Here is a 17,095-nt window from a genome sequence, read left to right as displayed (position 1 = left end):
CTCTACTTAGCACACTTACCACAAACTACTAAGTGGATTTGTACACAAAGACCTCCAACAGACCCTATAAAATAAAATTCCGAAACAGCCACAGTTTCTACCTTCTAAAGCAGACGGTCCAAATTCAAAGAAACTACATGTATTTACAGTTACAAGCATAGGAAAAAAATCTACTTTCTATTATACACTGGCTATGAGCAAAGATATGAGTAGGAGTCAGAAAAAGTTTTGTGCAAGAGGAAGGTGCATTCTATAATAATAGAAGCCTTTGGAGCTATGTAGACGCACTGATGTCCTCTCTCAACTAGTTCTCCTCACAAACTTAAGAAGGAAAAACAAACAGCCCCAATGGGGTAACTAACATATGAGAAGACAAGTTTAGGGAGGTCACAGGTTCTTTGACAAGGGTATATAACAGCAGAATTGGGATTTGATGACAGACACGTTTAATCCCAAAACCTGTGCATTCCCAGAGTTAACATAGAAGATACATATACTTATCAAAATAATAAAAATCACTCCCATTATTACACATCTGATGGGTATATAACAGTAAGCCTCAACTTATACAGAAATAAACAAAACAAAACCCTGAAAGTTTTTACCCCAACAGAATCACTAATACAGGAGAAGTATAAAATTTGGAAAATCTCTAACTCTGTTATTTTCATATGGCAGACACAATCTCAAATCTAAGTTTAATGGGAGAATCACCTCTATGATGGGATAGTCTGGATTCTTAAAAAAACTGAATATATCCTAATCCAATCTCTAGAGAGCAACTAGCAATCTGAAATCCATGGCTTGCCCTGAACCTAGACCAAACTAAACCGTAATATTTCCAAACCTCCAAAGGCTCATATATCTTCTGCCCTGGCATGCATATGGCCAGGCATATGGACTTTTATGAACTTTATTATCTATATTTGTTACTTGTTTCATCAGTAATTCTCAACTTGGTTCTAAATCAAAGGCTTCAATAAAACCGTAAACTATATTCAAATCCTTGTTTTGAATACTTATATGAAAATGTAACAACTAAGTATTTGAAAAAAGAAGACAAAGACTTTATAAAGACTCTTTTATACAGAAAGACAATCAAGGTGGGGATGGGGGTGGGGAAAAAGGAAAAGGTTGGCTTTGGCTACCACCAGTCTATAACCTATCTCAAAGTATCTGTCTGCACTGACCAAAATGTATTTAAGTAAAACCATATTTACTAGTATAATTAATTTAATGGGTTAAAAAGAAAACTAACACAATCTGTGGTGAAGTTACAGACTTACAAAATAACACAGAAAGAACTCATCTTGTGTTTTCAACTCAGGGTCATCTTGATATGTATCAAAAAAAAAAGGTGTTTGATTTTTGTTTCTACATTTTTTTAAAAACAAGCTTAAATACAAGGACAATTTACATAGCACTTGGTACATGATGCAATGTACAATAAATTTTATTTATGTATTGTTAAAATAGTGTTGGAAAACAGTTTAAAAGACCAAGAGTGAGATAAAGGCAGAGGAAAAACAAAACCATGCAGTGAATTATGAATCACTATATGTTCTTTTCTTCATATTCTTTTTTCTCTATTTTAGAAGTTAACCTTACTTCACAAATGTCTGACTAAACCAATGTTCACACCTTCACACAAAATATCATTACACAAAAATTTTTAATATTTTTATACATTACAGTGAATGCTATTTATTCTCAAAATTCTCTTACTTAGCCTAATTCTTCCATGGGAAACCAAATTCTTTATCTGTAGCCAAGTTCTTTTTTGAAGCAAACCAACTAACTCAGTAAAGGGCTTAAGCAGGATATAATACTAATACAATTTCTTACAGTTGTTTTATGTGTCAAGAATCAATAATGCCAAAGTAAATGCATCTACAATGGTAATACCTTAAGATTTTTCTACACTTTAAAATCTTATTATATAATAAGCTTAAGTTTCTACATTCACACTCATTTAACTTAAGTTCTGTTGACATTTTTCACAGAAATTGAAATAACGTTACTAAGTACTATAAACAATAATACACAATGCTGATGAATACACATAACAAATTCTCATCCTTGTGTCAACTAGTTAAATATCTATACAGTAGTTCTATAAAATCTTAATTGTCATTTATCCTTAGGCTATCTAACTTTTAAAACAATAAAACCAACCTTATATTACAGAGATGCAAAGTATTTATTACCTACATTAAAAAGCAACTGGATTAATTTCTAAGCCCATTATTCCCAAGTGAATCTTTACAATACAGTGAAGAAAAGGTGGGAAGACAGAAAATAATGCATGAAATACCATCAGGCAAATAGTTGATCATTTATTCAATTCACAAAACAAATACTTACTGAATATCTACTGTGCACCAAGCATAATGCTAGATGCCAGAGATATAAAGGAGAGTTAAGACAGACAACATGGTCCCTATGTTTACAGTAATTAATCTTATAAGGAGATAGATCTTGATCAGATAATCCTATGATTGAGTACATTAAAAACAAACTGATATTAATGCTGTATGAAAAGGATCATAGCTGTATGAAAGTATTTAATATAGGAAATTGTTCCAAAGTAAGGGTTCAGCGAAGATTCCAGACAGAATAGAAGGGTTTCAAGCTGGGAACTGAAAGCTGAGAAAAATTAACAAGGACGTGGAGATAAAAACAACCAGATAAAGACCCAGTAGTGGGAAGGAGCACAATACATTCCAGAAAGAGAAAGGACAGTGTGGCTAGATGCAGAGACCAAGAAAGGGAGTAATATAATAAGAAGCCAAAAAGGAGAGGGGCCAGATCATAGAAGAATTCAGGTCATTTAGGATTTTAGTCTTTCTCGTAGTCTACTTTTCACTTTTGGAGTGAAAAATGTCTGTTTCTAATATAAGTTCTACTTGTGCAACATCTTTACAGGTAATGGAAACTTCACAAATAATTGTTTGAAGAATAAGCTAGAGTGGTCTTAGTTACCTGAGGCAAAAATAGCTTTCTGTTTTTTTAATTAAATTTATTTTAAGATCATACAAGTGGGGAAAAAAAATCACCACCCACTGAAAATAAATGACTTGTACCTAAAAAGTTGAGATGTTTTGCTCTGAGCTTTCTTCTGCTTCTACAGATTATTTTACTTTTAAAGTATAGTGCTCAAACTGAAAATAATATAAAAAGGGATCAATATCAAAAGACTATAATAGGAAACATTCCTTTCCAATTTTTATAAGCCTACTGAATTCCATCCTGTTATAAATACCATTTTCCTAACTATTCAGTCATTTTAAATTATGGCCTGTCTTCCAACCAACATCAAATATTTAATAAAATAATTCAGTTAATATAGTTTTAAAATCTGTGGCAAAGCCCACCTCATCATAGTTATTAAAATTTTTTAATTTGTTTTACCATATGGTCCCTTACCCCTCTCCATATAATATTCAGCAACATAATTATATTCTTACTTCCTCATTCCTGGTGATTAATAAACTGATTAATAAACTGATTAATAATACTGACATTCAAAAAATAGTTATTGCTAATTTACTAAGGATAAAATACTGGACTATGCACTGGGATTGAAATATGATTAAGATACTCTTTCTTTGATGATTTCTGAATATGAATATTCAACCTAGGACATAGGTAAAATATAACAAAATTCAAAACCCACATTGAAATAAGATCTCAGTGTGATGGAGAGACTCAGCAATTTGGACTTAACTTATATTTCTTTGGTCAGCCATCACCTCTTATGAAAATCATTTAAAAGTAGAAATTAGTTTAAGAGACCGAACGAGGCTGAGCTTCTAAGTTAACCAAAAGAAAGATTACACACATGCCCCTAGTCAACCCAAATATCTCAAAATATTTCTATACACCTCAAAAAATGGAAATTCAGACTTAGATTTCACAGTTCAGATTTTTCTAGTTAAGTGTTTTCAAATGACCTATAAATCAGATTTGAATATTACACATAAGATATGAAATATGGGGCCTCCCTGGTGGCGCAGTGGTTGAGAGTCCGCCTGCCGATGCAGGGGATACGGGTTCGTGCCCCGGTCTGGGAGGATCCCATATGCCGCGGAGCGGCTGGGCCCGTGAGCCATGGCCGCTGGGCCTGCGCGTCCGGAGCCTGTGCTCCGCAACGGGAGAGGCCACAACAGTGAGAGGCCCGCATACCACAAAAAGAAAAAAAAAAAAAAAAAGATATGAAATATGAAGTTTCTTTCTAAATGACCCTTCTAATATTTTGTCATACCTGAATAAAATAGTTTTATAGTTTCCACTTAACTCACCTTCATCATTTATTATACTTTTCATCCCTTACTGTTCCATATAAACATTAAAAGTAAAGATTCACAGTCAATCTAAACTTACAGCTAGAGCTATTTTCTCTGATACCAACCAGTAAGAGAAAATTAGCCTAAGCATGGCAAAGTCATGCTTCTCTGAGTGGTATTCTAATAGAACCTCAGTGTGGAAAGTAGCCAAAGAGAACAGAACACATAACAAGTAAACCTGAGAACTGAACTTCTGTCCCTACAAAGAAGCAATGCCATCCTTCTATCATATCCATCCATCCATTGATATATCTATATCTATCTTTGCCTTTCTACTACATCCTAGGACTACATTTTAGTAATTGTATATATTTGTACAGGCACTATACTTTAAATGAGGCATTCCCATATAACGCATGTGGGGGCAGGAGGAATGGGGAAAGAGGAAGAGAAAGCTTCAAAATGCCAGTCAAAACTTAAAGAGAAAGAACTCTTTGGCTACTTTTGGAGGATTTCAGGAAACCAACTCAATCCAAAAGCTGGTAAATAAAAGGAAATCTAGCATTTATTCTGCCTTTTCTGTATAAACTGTACTGCATGAAAACAAAAAAAAAGTTGATTAGGAAAAGTTTTTACATAAGTCCAACTAATAATAAACAAAGGAGGAATGATAAAATTAGGAGAACACTATTTTGCAACCCCTAATAAAATAATGGATCAATCATCAATGGCTGCTAAATTCATGAGGGAAAAAGTTGATAGGGAACTTTACAAAGGATGGATTAGACAGACAATAACTGGACCTAGCGATCAGTCTTATCACCACAGAAAGCAATCACCAGACATCATGCAAAAAGAAGGTACAATAATCTATAAAGTATTCTTTCAAAAAGAATTAAACCCAACCCTGATCAGGCCTCTGGATTTAACTACCAGCTCATAAGAAACATAGGGGGACGGAGGAACACGCTAAATAACAAAACAAAGATGCACTGAGCAAAATCCAAAATGTGAAAAATTCTGTAAGACAAATAACTTACTTTATTCAACAGATAAACTACAAGAGGGAAAAAGGACAGAAAGAGAAGAAAGTATAGATTAAAAGAGACGTAAGAAATACATCAGTATGTGAACCTTGTTTATTAGATCTTGACTCAAGCAAACCAACTGCACAAAAAAGCAAAACTCTTGGGCTTCCCTGGTGGCGCAGTGGTTGAGAGTCCGCCTGCCGATGCAGGGGACACGGGTTCGTGCCCCGGTCTGGGAAGATCCCACGTGCCGCAGAGCGGCTGGGCCCGTGAGCCATGGCCGCTGAACCTGTGCGTCCGGAGCCTGTGCTCCGCAACGGGAGAGGCCACAACAGTGAGAGGCCTGCGTACCGCAAAAAAAAAAAAAAAAAAAAAGCAAAACTCTTTATTAGACAACAAGAAAAATGTGAATACTAATTGGACATTTAATTACATTAAAGAATTAATTTTCTGATGTGAGAGTGCTGTGGTTATATTAAAACAACAAAAAAGTGTCCCTACCTTTTTAGAGATGCATGCATAGGCACACATACATATATTTACAGATAAAGTTGATAAGATATACAGGAATTGCTTTGAAACAGTCTGGGAGAAAGGTGCAGGGAGCACTGATATACATGAAATAAAACTGATCATCATTAACTGTTGAAACTGGGTGGTGGGCACAGAAAGGTTCATTACAGTATCTATTTTTATATATGTTTTTAAATGCTCATTTTAAAGTTTGAAAAAAAATAAAGAAAAAAGAATTGTCCATTGTAGACTGTTAACCTCTGAGGCATTCTTATGTAACATACTGACTGAGCCCACCTACACATGAGGCACTATTCCAGTTGCTAGAGACACAGAAATAATAGAGAGACAAGCATTTTAAAATTCCCTACAACACAGCAACTGACAAATGAAATAGAATTATTACAGAATTGCTAACACAGAAGAAGTAATTAGAAGCATATAATTCCAGAGATTTACTAATAGTAGTTGACAAATATAAACATGAACGATAAGCAAATGGGGTTTTTTTTGGTAATCACCTCCCATTCTTTCCTCTGCTGATCCCTAGTTCTCCAATATTAAGAAAGTAGTAAATCAAGGGGCTTCCCTGGTGGCACAGTGGTTGAGAATCTGCCTGCTAATGCAGGGGACACGGGTTCGAGCCCTGGTCTGGGAGGATCCCACATGCCGCAGAGCAACTAGGCCCGTGAGCCACAACTACTGAGCCTGCGCATCTGGAGCCTGTGCTCCACAACAAGAGAGGCTGCAATAGTGAGAGGCCCGTGGACCGCGATGAAGAGTGGCCCCCGCTTGCCACACTAGAGAAAGCCCTCGCACAGAACCAAAGACCCAACACAGCAAAAATAAATTAATTAATTAATAAACTCCTACCCCCAACATCTTCTTTAAAAAAAAAAAAAAGAAAGTAGTAAATCAAAATAAAAATATTATCTACTTGCTTCCTCTTTTCTGCACATTGATTTTTATATTATTTGGCAATTTTTGGTTTCTTTTTGTTAAGAAAGCTTAAAATTAAAATTATGACAAATACATCTGGCTACTACTCCTCTCATTATTATTTAACTTTGTTACAATAAAATAACAAGAAGCATTTAATTAAAGTAAAAGAAAACTGAGCAAAGTTAAGGAAAAAACTTATTAAACAATAGCTTGAGAACATTCCATGTAATCATGAATATCAAGGCCATGACACATGGCCTTCCATAAAAACATAGGTAATAATGATAAACTACTAAATTTAAAATTGGCATGTTGTGCTAGCCCAACAAATACTACTCCTTTCCTACAAATCAGAAACTATATGACACAGAATTATAAACAGACTTCTTTTAAAACTTAGTTTGAAATCTCATACTTAAAAGATTAAGGTATTATAAATATCAATACCTATTTATATACATATACATTTATAAGCAGTGGCTTAAACACTTCGAAATAAAATATAAAAATATAACTTTATAATTGTCCTTTATCATATTTTAAAGATTTATATTTTTAAACGATCTTTCAAACTAATAAAATACTAAAACTCTCTTGACTAATATTTTAGTGTAATTGAGCACTGGGTAGGTAATGCTGCAAGAAAGCACTATGAAAGATATATATAACACAAAGAAATTAACAGATATTACTTATAGAATGAGTCATTCCATTTCATGAGAAAAAGAAGAGACCAGTCACCAATTTCCAGGTCACAATAGAGAGAAGCAAGTAACATTAGATGGAAATAAGACATTGTTTAATAGAAACACAATTCTGAGTACACCACCTAGTTCCTCATGAAGAACTTTCAAGCTCAAAAAAATATGAAGGAAAGAAACGAAATACAGAGAGCAGTTGTAAACCACTGTAAAGCTCATATTGGGAGAAAGGATTAAATATACAGACTCTTGTTAGGGAATAACAATGTGAGGTGTTACTCAATGTATCGTCTCTGATTAAGCAGAAATATTTTGGGCTGTGGCTATCTCTGAAAATATCCAACTCCGAATTCTCTAACAACCCAGTTCAACCCTACACTCCCACGTGCTGAATATTCAAATAGAAGCAACCAACATAAAGGCCAAGCCTCTACACAGAGGTGAGCAGATCCAACACTGGGCAATGCAGCCTGGGTATCACTATTGCTTTTTCAATTATTCTGGCAGCAACAGAAATCTACCTCTATTTCAGGAGGCAAAATTTGTTAAAGAAGATCAGCAGGTATTGCAACCTTAGAAAACTGACCACCTACAATAGCAATGAAGAAAGAAAATCAGATGAATGAAGCACAAGTGAAAGAGAGATTCACTTGCCACAAAAAGTGGAGCTGAAGTATTCAATATTAGTTTCTCATAAACAAAAGAATAAATAAAAGACCCAACCATGAAGAGGCATATGACCCTAGTTCAGTCAAGGCCCAGAAATCTGTCCTTTTGATTTATATTCTTTTCATTACACAGCACTACCTTCTCTCAATGATGTCTTAATTAGCCCAATTAAAACAACTGCATTTACTGAAGACACTGGGCAAGCAGGTCAGATGTGTACATCCCAATCAGCTTGTTCAGTGACCCCAAGAGAACCTGGGATAGAGCCACTACCCCATTTGCCCAAGGTCACACATTTTTCCAGGCAGAGTTAGCTCTAAAAGAACTCATAGGCTTTGCTTTCCCAGAAAAACAAAATTCTCTCTAAAGCCCAAACACTCAGATAAGCATGTTCTCTTCACAGACACCAAAGGCTAATGCGGCTGCTGTTTCCCAGATTTTGTCCATAGGAATTCCATGCTAGTCTTCTTGTTCTGGGTCCATAGTATACGCTACAGTTCCACCAATCTAAGACCACAACCTGTGAAATTAGAATGTCCTCAGTCCCTTTCATAAAATTATCTTTCTTTTGAAACATTTATGTATCCTAAAAAGCACCCTGTTTCTTCTTAAATTTCACATTCAGACTATTAACACCAATGAGTGTTCATTCAAAGATAACATATTAAACTTCTATTAAATCTATTATGTTGTTTTTATAACTCTTTCCATATACCTTTTCAATATTTACCAGTTCATTTATATGCTAACATATATATTTTCCGTCAAACTATCTAGAGTCTCATCAAACCATAAAAACTTTGAGAGTGGGTAAATTTTACCATACAAATACTTTACCAATAGCACATCATACAAAATATATACTCTTCTTCAAATTATGTGAAATGTTATTTGATTTTTCTCTATTCTTCCTAATATACTATCTTTCAACTGTATCCAATCCTGAAAATAACTTGAAGAAATGCGATATATATGAACCAAATCAAAACAAATTCAAAAGGCCATCTCAGTAAAGCAACATATCCCTAATATCATTTGCTCCAACAACTACTGCAGAATAGTTTTTTAAAAGTATCTATAGGGCTTCCCTGGTGGCGCGGTGGTTGAGAGTCCGCCTGCCGATGCAGGGGACACGGGTTCGTGCCCCGGTCCAGGAAGATCCCACATGAGGCGGAGCGGCTGGGCCCGTGAGCCATGGCCGCTGAGCCTGCGCGTCCAGAGCCTGTGCTCCGCAACGGGAGAGGCCACAACAGTGAGAGGCCCGCGTACCACAAAAAAAAAAAAAAGTATCTATAAAAAAGTACCATAACATAAATGTGCTATATCTCCAAACATGAATTGTGTTAAAATAATTTCTTAAGTTTAAGTAACACAGAGTAGATTGCTAAAAGCAATTAAATGACAACCAATTATTTCATACAGCAAAAATGACATCTCTTTATTAAATGCCAGGCATTCAATTCTATCAACAATTGTCCTGCAGAAGTCATAAATCAATGAGAACAGTATCTACCTGAAAAATGTTCTGAGAAACTTACCATCATTTTGGCTCTCGCCCTTCATCTCCTCCTTCCATGATGGGATGGTGTTCAAGGGAACATAGTCCCTTAGGTATTCTTTGCGTCTCTCCTCTACGGTCATCTTCAGCAAACGTTCTTGCAAAATAAAAGCAGAATCTCCATTTGTATTTAACTTTTAAGTTCAGGAATTATTTTACAATTTAAATATTAACCACATTATACTAACCAAAGAATTGGTGTGGGCTTGAAGAATACCAAAATCAAATCTAATGACTCCGTATTTGAGTGTTAAAAGGTGTCAAATTAATACTATATTAGTAGGGGGAAAAATAAGATCTAAGCCTGATGAGGAAGACATTCTTGTGATAGTCCAAGAAAGAAGTAAACTCTTTCAAACATCTACTGACAGTCTACTATGTGCCAGGTGATATGTTTATACACTGCAGGTACAAAGGTGACCTTTAACTTTGAGGAGTTCACAAAAGAGGATACGGATAAGATAAAAAATAATAGCTACATAAATAAAATACAAAATCCTAAGACAAATAAGTACAAATGCTAACAGCACAAGAAAAGCAGCCACCAAGATATTTCCTTAATTCTACAATGCCATCAACAATAAAAGTGCCCTTTCAATTAATAATACCATTGTGGAGGTGATATAAACAATACTTGAAGTATAAATCTTGATTATAAGATTAAAACATTTTAAACACTTTGAAGTAACAATAGTTGATGTTGTTTATAAAGAACGCACTGTGTGCCAGGTACTTCACATGTATAATTTTATTAAAATAATCTTCCCAACACTCAGCCAAACTGATAGTATTATTATCCTGATTTTGCAGATAGGGAAATGAAGCACATCAAAGTTCAGGAGTTTGTCCAAAGCAAGAGAGCTTTCCATTAAAATCCACTCAGATATCTTCATTAGTAAAAAACTATAGCCTATACCGTTAGCCACTATACTATACTAACTTCTCAAGAAAAGCTTCCCAAAGGAGGTGACATGTATGCTCATTCCTGAAGGACAGGTAGAATTCTGCCATGAAGGGGTAAGAAATAAGGATATTTCAGACTAGTAGAGCAATGTAAACAAAGATAAGGAGATACGAATAGTTTAATGAAGCTGCAAGATATGTTAGGAAGAGGGAAAGTGGCCACAGAATTGAAAAGTAACCAGAAACATAAATTAAAACGAAAATGTACAGGAATATGTATACTATGCCGAGCCGTTTAATCTTATTCTATAAAGTACACCACTAATATTCAAAGTTCACTATTCATATCCTAGAAGGTACATAAAACGATCCACTAGGATACTGGGGAAAAAAACTAAAAAATTCTATTTATTTCGAACCTAAGGAAATAAATTAGATTTATTTACAAATAAATTAAGATTTTCTAATATTCAATATATAAACTGACACTGGCAACCTCACTCATTCCGTATGTCAGCTGTCATGTATCATATATTTACTTTGCCAAAGGTCGCCACAATGTAGAGCAATTGACAGTCATACTCTCACTCTCCAATTCTCTTTCAGCATATTACAAAGTATTGTAGTTTAGATGAATGGATTTAAGGACAGCATCTAGTTTTAGGTAATCTAACCCTCATAAAATAATCACTTTAAAAGATTCTTTCACAGAAATAAACTGCAGAAAGTATTAAGGTAAGCACAAGTGAAAAAATGTTGGGCACCCAACATTTCTCCCCGCTCCTAGACCTGGCTTTTCTTCAGCCACAATAGGAGACCAAAAAAAAAAGATTTTCATCAGATGTAATATATTCAAATCACAATACTACAATACTCAACACTATATTGAATTTAAGATGCCTAGGCCATTCAAGTTGAAAACAAGAATCTGGAACTCAGGAAAGATCTAGCCTAGAGATTTGGAAATTATAACCTAAAATTCTAGGCCTACAGGAAATTCATTGGGGAGGGTAAGACAGGGGACCAAACCTCAAACAAACGACATTTAGGGAGTGAACACAAAGAGGAAAAAAAATGAAATAAAACTGAGATGTCACTGAAGGTACAAGGTGAATCAGGGTCCCACTGATGTGGAAACCAGCAGAGAAAAGAGTTTTAATGAGGAGAAAAGGGGAAATCTTGTCAATTGCTACAGGAAGATCAAGAAGAATGAAAATTAATAAGCCATTGGTTTTTATCAACTGGGTCAAGAACAACACTGAAAAGAGAACAAAATGGTTAACAGCTGTCTGGATTCTAACACCAAATCATGTAAATCTGTGTGATCTTGTATTACTTAATCTCTCTATGGCTCAGTTTCTTTTCCAGGTAGTTGGTAGGTATTATTCCCAACTTATAGATGAGGCAACTAAGACTGAGAGGTTGAATAACTTACCTAAGGTTCCACAGCTAGTCATCAGTACTACTAGGATTCAAACCCAGACAAATGGTGTTCTAAGCTCTTGACCTTAAAATACACTACCTCAGGGCTTCTCTGGTGGCACAGTGGTTGGGAGTCCGTCTGCCGATGCAGGGGATACAGGTTCGTGCCCCAGTCCGGGAGGATCCCACATGCCGCGGAGCGGCTGGGCCCGTGAGCCATGGCCGCTGGGCCTGCGCGTCCGGAGCCTGTGCTCCGCAACGGGAGAGGGCACAGCGGTGAGAGGCCCGCGTACTGCACAAAAAAAAAAAAAAAAAAATACACTACCTCACAGGGTTGTTGTGAGAATTAAATGAGATAATCCAAGTAAGTTACTTAAAATAGTGCTGGGCACACAAACAGGACTCAAATAGTAACTATTTTTATATTAGTACCAACATCATTGTTATTACTGAATGATTTTAGGAACATTAGTTTCCTTGGAGCATAACTTGAGATCCAGGAGATTTTGAGGGACTGAGGAAAAGAAGGAAAGTGAGAACAGCAACTCCAAGGTGAAGCCCTGTGGAAGGAAGGCTACCTTCCTTGATCGTTGTTATAGGATGAGGAGAGGAACCCAAAGACACTGAGAAACTAAACATACCCAAAAGAGAATAAATGATAGTACAAGATCTCAAATAATACAGATGAGATAAAGGGTACAAGCAGAGGGGTTAATCCTTAGAAACAAAGATGAAAAGTGCTTCCTCTAAAAAAGGAAGAAAGCTGAAAGAACAACAGACATGTAAAGAAACAAATATGGAGGAAAATGTTAGGGCTGTTCATGTTACATGACATGTATTTTCTCCGTGAATTAAAAGGCAACGTCATCTGTTTAGTATAGGAACTTAAGGTCTTGATGGAATAGGAAACTTGAAGGAAATGGTAAATTTGAAATAATCACATGGAGGAGGAAAAGTGATGACTAGTGTTTACCAAAGCACTACTAAAAAAGCTCAGATCACTAATATGGAAATACAGCAATATCAACGATCAGGATGAAAGATATTACGGAGCAACTTGTACTTTCAGTAAGTGTCAGAAGTACATATGGGAATGCAACCTGGCCTCTGTCATTCCATTTACTTAAAAGTTTAAGTGTGGACACTTAGGAAAAAAACAAGATGAATAATAAGACAATAAGATAAAACACTGAGATAATTTAACTTTCAGTACTTGAAATGATAATACACATTGAGTGGTTTTGAACTAGGGCACAAAATATTAAATCAACACCGTTTATTTAACCTATGTGGACTTGAGAACTCCTTAGTTATTTATTTAAACGATGAAACATACTGGGGGGCACAGTCATATATACAGTTTCTTCAGCTTTACACAAAACTTTTCCTTAAAGAATGTTTCACCTTTGCAGATGTACTTAGTAGATGGTATCCTGAGTTAAAATATGTTTAAAGAATGCCTTGACATTTCAATGAGGTGGGTAAGCCTTCCTTTAGATTTAAATAACAATTACAAAAATACCATACCGCCCTCTCCAGTACAATTCAGAAAAAGGTCACGCTTTCCATCAGCTTCTTAATACTAACTACTGTCTTGGAAATCCTCACCTCCTTCTTGGTGGTATAACGTACGTACGTACGTACGTACGTGCGTGCGTGCGTGTGTGTGTGTGTGTGTGTGTGTGTGTGTACACACATATGTTTATTGAAGTATAGTTGATTTACAATATTATACTTTACTAAATATTCCAAAAATAGATATCCTGATAAGATGCTGACACACTAAAAAGTCTTCAAGTCACAATAACTTTCTCTTTTAATGCAAAAATATGTTAGTTTTGGACAAGAGAAAAATTTACTTTGTTAAGTGCCTTCTTTAATTGTGCATTTGCTTCTCTGTTTAGATAATATTAATTTGGTAATATTTTCCCCTATTATTAGAAGTAAAAGAAGAAAAAAAAAATCAAGACATTAAAGTTTTAAAGATGCTTGCTTATGAAAGTCCAACAGTGTAGATGTTAAATGAAAGAACCATTATAACATTGTTACTTTAGGAACATTATTATGACAGAAAAATATAATAGTTCTTAAGTAATCTCTATAATTTCATCAATTATTCATGTATTGAAAGCAATCTCCATGTTTTCCACTATTTTGCCTTCATTATTATCAATAATACAAACCTAACATTTCAAGACCATCAATAAAAATGGGCATAAAAGATTTTTCAGTGCTTACAAGGTGAATCCTTGTTGAAACTCAAATAACTTCTATTGCGAAAACAAAGCAAAACTATTTTACGTTACTTTATATATCAGCCTATTATTCTCAACAGCATTTGATTTGCGACACCAAAATTTAGTTCTATATATGTCCATAATCATTAAAACATAATTAAATGGCATCCAGTTTGTCAATATTTAAAGACCATTTTAATTGGGTCTTTCAGTTATGCTATGTTAAATCTTCCCAGTAGTTAATGTGAAAAAAAGTCCCTCCTCATCCCCTTCCTCATGCATTGTTTTAAGTAGGCCCCTACCTAAAGGATTTTTTTTTCCCATATTCATTCCCTTTCTTTCATCCACTGTTTGGCCTTACTTATAAAGACCAGCAGTTGCAGTAAAAATCCAGATTTTAAAGAACTATTATCAAGGAAATTAACTTTTACTCTAGTCACCCCTTTATCCTTGTTCTATAAAAAAGATGGGATACTTAGGAGAGATTTGCACTTCCCTCACTCGACCTCACTCCTGATACAGAGCAGAAGCAGTGCGAATACTTTTTACTACATTTCTGTACAATCAGCTGCTGAAGAGTTTTTTTAAAAAAAGAAAGAAAAGAGAAAAGGAAAGAGAATAGGAAGGAAGGAAGGAGAAAGAAGAAAGAAAGAAAGAAAGAAAGAAAGAAAGAAAGAAAGAAAGAAAGAAAGAAAGAAAGAAAGAAAGAAAAGACTACAGACTCAAGTTTTACCTTGAAATATTACCTAACTATGGTGCCAGAGAAAAACAGGGAGGGAGGTGGAGAAAAGAGGGTTGGGTCGCACACCTCTGTGCCTCATCGACATCAGCGTCACCGTCAACCTGGCTGATCTGGATAAGCTTTGATCTGCACGAAACTCAGGGATGGGCTCATTCACAGAGAGCGACATCAGTCTCACACTCTTACTCGGAGCAACTTCAGACTATGAATGGGGATGGAATCTAGAGGAAGTCACTGCAGAGAAAAGCTCATTCAGACTTCTCTGACTGCTCTTAGCCTCGCGGACAAGACCCGCTCGTTTTAGGTTCCCGCAGAGATCTAGGTTTCAAAAGTCACACTGCGGCGCAGAAGCAGGGGCCCTGGCTGAATATCCGAAGGTGGGGACGCCCAGCCAGCGGATGGGAAGGAGACAGGGGACAGAGGCGAGGGGTGAACGTCTGAGGCTCGGCGGGCGCGGAGCATCAGCAGCAGCTGCAGCCAGGGTGCCAGCTGGCGGGCATGTATCCGCGGGACACCCGGGCCGGGAGTCCGAAAGTCCCAGCTGGGGTCCGGGGACAGGGTGCGGGGGCCTGAGCAAGTTGTACGGAGCCCGCGGGCCGCCGCGCGGCGGTCCGCGCCGCTAGAGGGGCGAAGGTGACCGGGCGCGGCGGGCGGCAGAGAGGGGCGTGCGCCCACACGTGCGCTAGCGGCAGGTACCCGGGGGCGGCGCGTGCACGCCGGCGTGCGCGCGCGTACGCGCGTGTGTACACACGGACCCGCCAGGGAGGCGGCACCGGCCAGCCGGGCGCGAGGCGGGAGCGGGGCGGAGGGCGCCGCGGCACACACAGCCCTCACTCCCGCCCCCACCCCACCCCACCCCACCCCACCCCCGCCCCCCGGGACTCGACGGGCCGGTTACCTTTCTCCTCTCTCCACACCTTTTTCTTCTTGTTGCTGGGGTACATGTTGCTGTGGGGGTGGCTGGCTTTAAGCTGCAAGTTCCCCAGGCTCACGGGCAAACAGGGTGTATGCGGAGTGGGAGGGGTGGGAGGGGGCGCTCGGGAGGGAAAAAGTGGAAGAGGCTCCGGGTCCCGCGCTGCTCGCCGCTCTCCAGTCGCCGCCCTCCTCCCTCAGCACGCACTCGGTTCCGGCTCCCACCCGCCTCAGCCCCGCGGCCGCCACCACAGCAGCACCTCAGAGCCTGTCAACTAGGTCACGCCTCGCGCTAACCTAACACCCGCGCAGGCCCCGCCTCCCAGCCGCTAGCCAACGCCGCCTCCCATTGGCTGCACCGCCCGCCGCTCTCCGCGTTCCAGCTACCGCGCGCCCCGACTCCGGCCCCAGGGCGCACGCGCAGGCGCAGGCTCGGGCCCGACGCCGAGGACGTTGGGGAGCTGTTGGGGGCGGAGCCAGGGCTCGAGGGGGCTGGAGGTGGCTCACGACTGGGGCGGGACGTGGGGCGGGACGTGGGGCGGGACGTGGGGCGGGACGTGGGGCGGGGCGGCCCCGCGGGAGCACCGTGAGGCGCTGGGCGCTTCTCTGCGGCTTCGCTGCGCTGGGAAAACCCGAGGGCGTGGCCTATAGGAAGGGCCAGGTGCGCCAGGTGATTGCGCGCTGACTGGGAAAAGCTGCCTCAGGGCCTGGAAGAAGTGGAAGTGTGAGGAGATGTGAGTCAACACGAATTGTATACTTTCACTGTCACCGCCCAGTCTGGACGGATTTTACCGGATAATCTGAAGCTTTCCTCTTGGTGGGCAAATATAACCGAAAGAAGTGAAAGGATTAGGAAATGGTTCCAGACCATATACAATCAGCTCCTTGACCTTGTAGTAAAAATTACGTATTTTACTCGACTCCGGTGAAGTCTGGAAAGAACAAAAGTAAACTCAAGGGTTTAAGAACCGGGAAGTAGTGGGCAACCAGAACCTTATACTGGAAACGGAAAGAAGTCACATCAAAGCAAGTTCAAGTAGGTGTTAACCAGAGCCCGTCATCTTATCGGTTTTATTCCCCCACCAATTGCTTCAGTCAAGGCGCTAGTCTAAAGGGCTCGCTTGAATCTGGGCAATGCTAGTCTGCAGGTAATCTGAAAACCCGGTTCCGTTCGAGTCCACC

General features: G+C 38.5%; 1 protein-coding gene across 3 annotated transcripts in view; it reads right to left on the bottom strand.

Moving 5' to 3' along the window:
• Nucleotides 1-16,178, bottom strand: part of MACROD2 (mono-ADP ribosylhydrolase 2) — a 1,988,024-nt gene extending 1,971,846 nt beyond the window's left edge. For all 3 annotated transcript variants that reach the window (XM_081256147.1, XM_081256148.1, XM_081256149.1), the window contains exons 1-2: nt 15,900-16,178; nt 9,678-9,794 (exon numbers count right to left, since the gene is read on the bottom strand). In XM_081256147.1, the coding sequence (XP_081112273.1) occupies nt 9,678-9,794; nt 15,900-15,945 (163 nt within the window). In that variant the 5' untranslated portion in view covers nt 15,946-16,178. The remainder of the gene's footprint in view (nt 1-9,677; nt 9,795-15,899) is intronic.
• Between the last annotated feature and the right edge of the window lie 917 nt (nt 16,179-17,095).

Source organism: Mesoplodon bidens (assembly GCF_964165515.1).
Source record: "Mesoplodon bidens genome assembly, chromosome: 15".
Classification (NCBI taxonomy): Eukaryota; Metazoa; Chordata; class Mammalia; order Artiodactyla; family Ziphiidae; genus Mesoplodon; species Mesoplodon bidens.
This window is presented reverse-complemented; position numbering and strand designations above follow the sequence as displayed.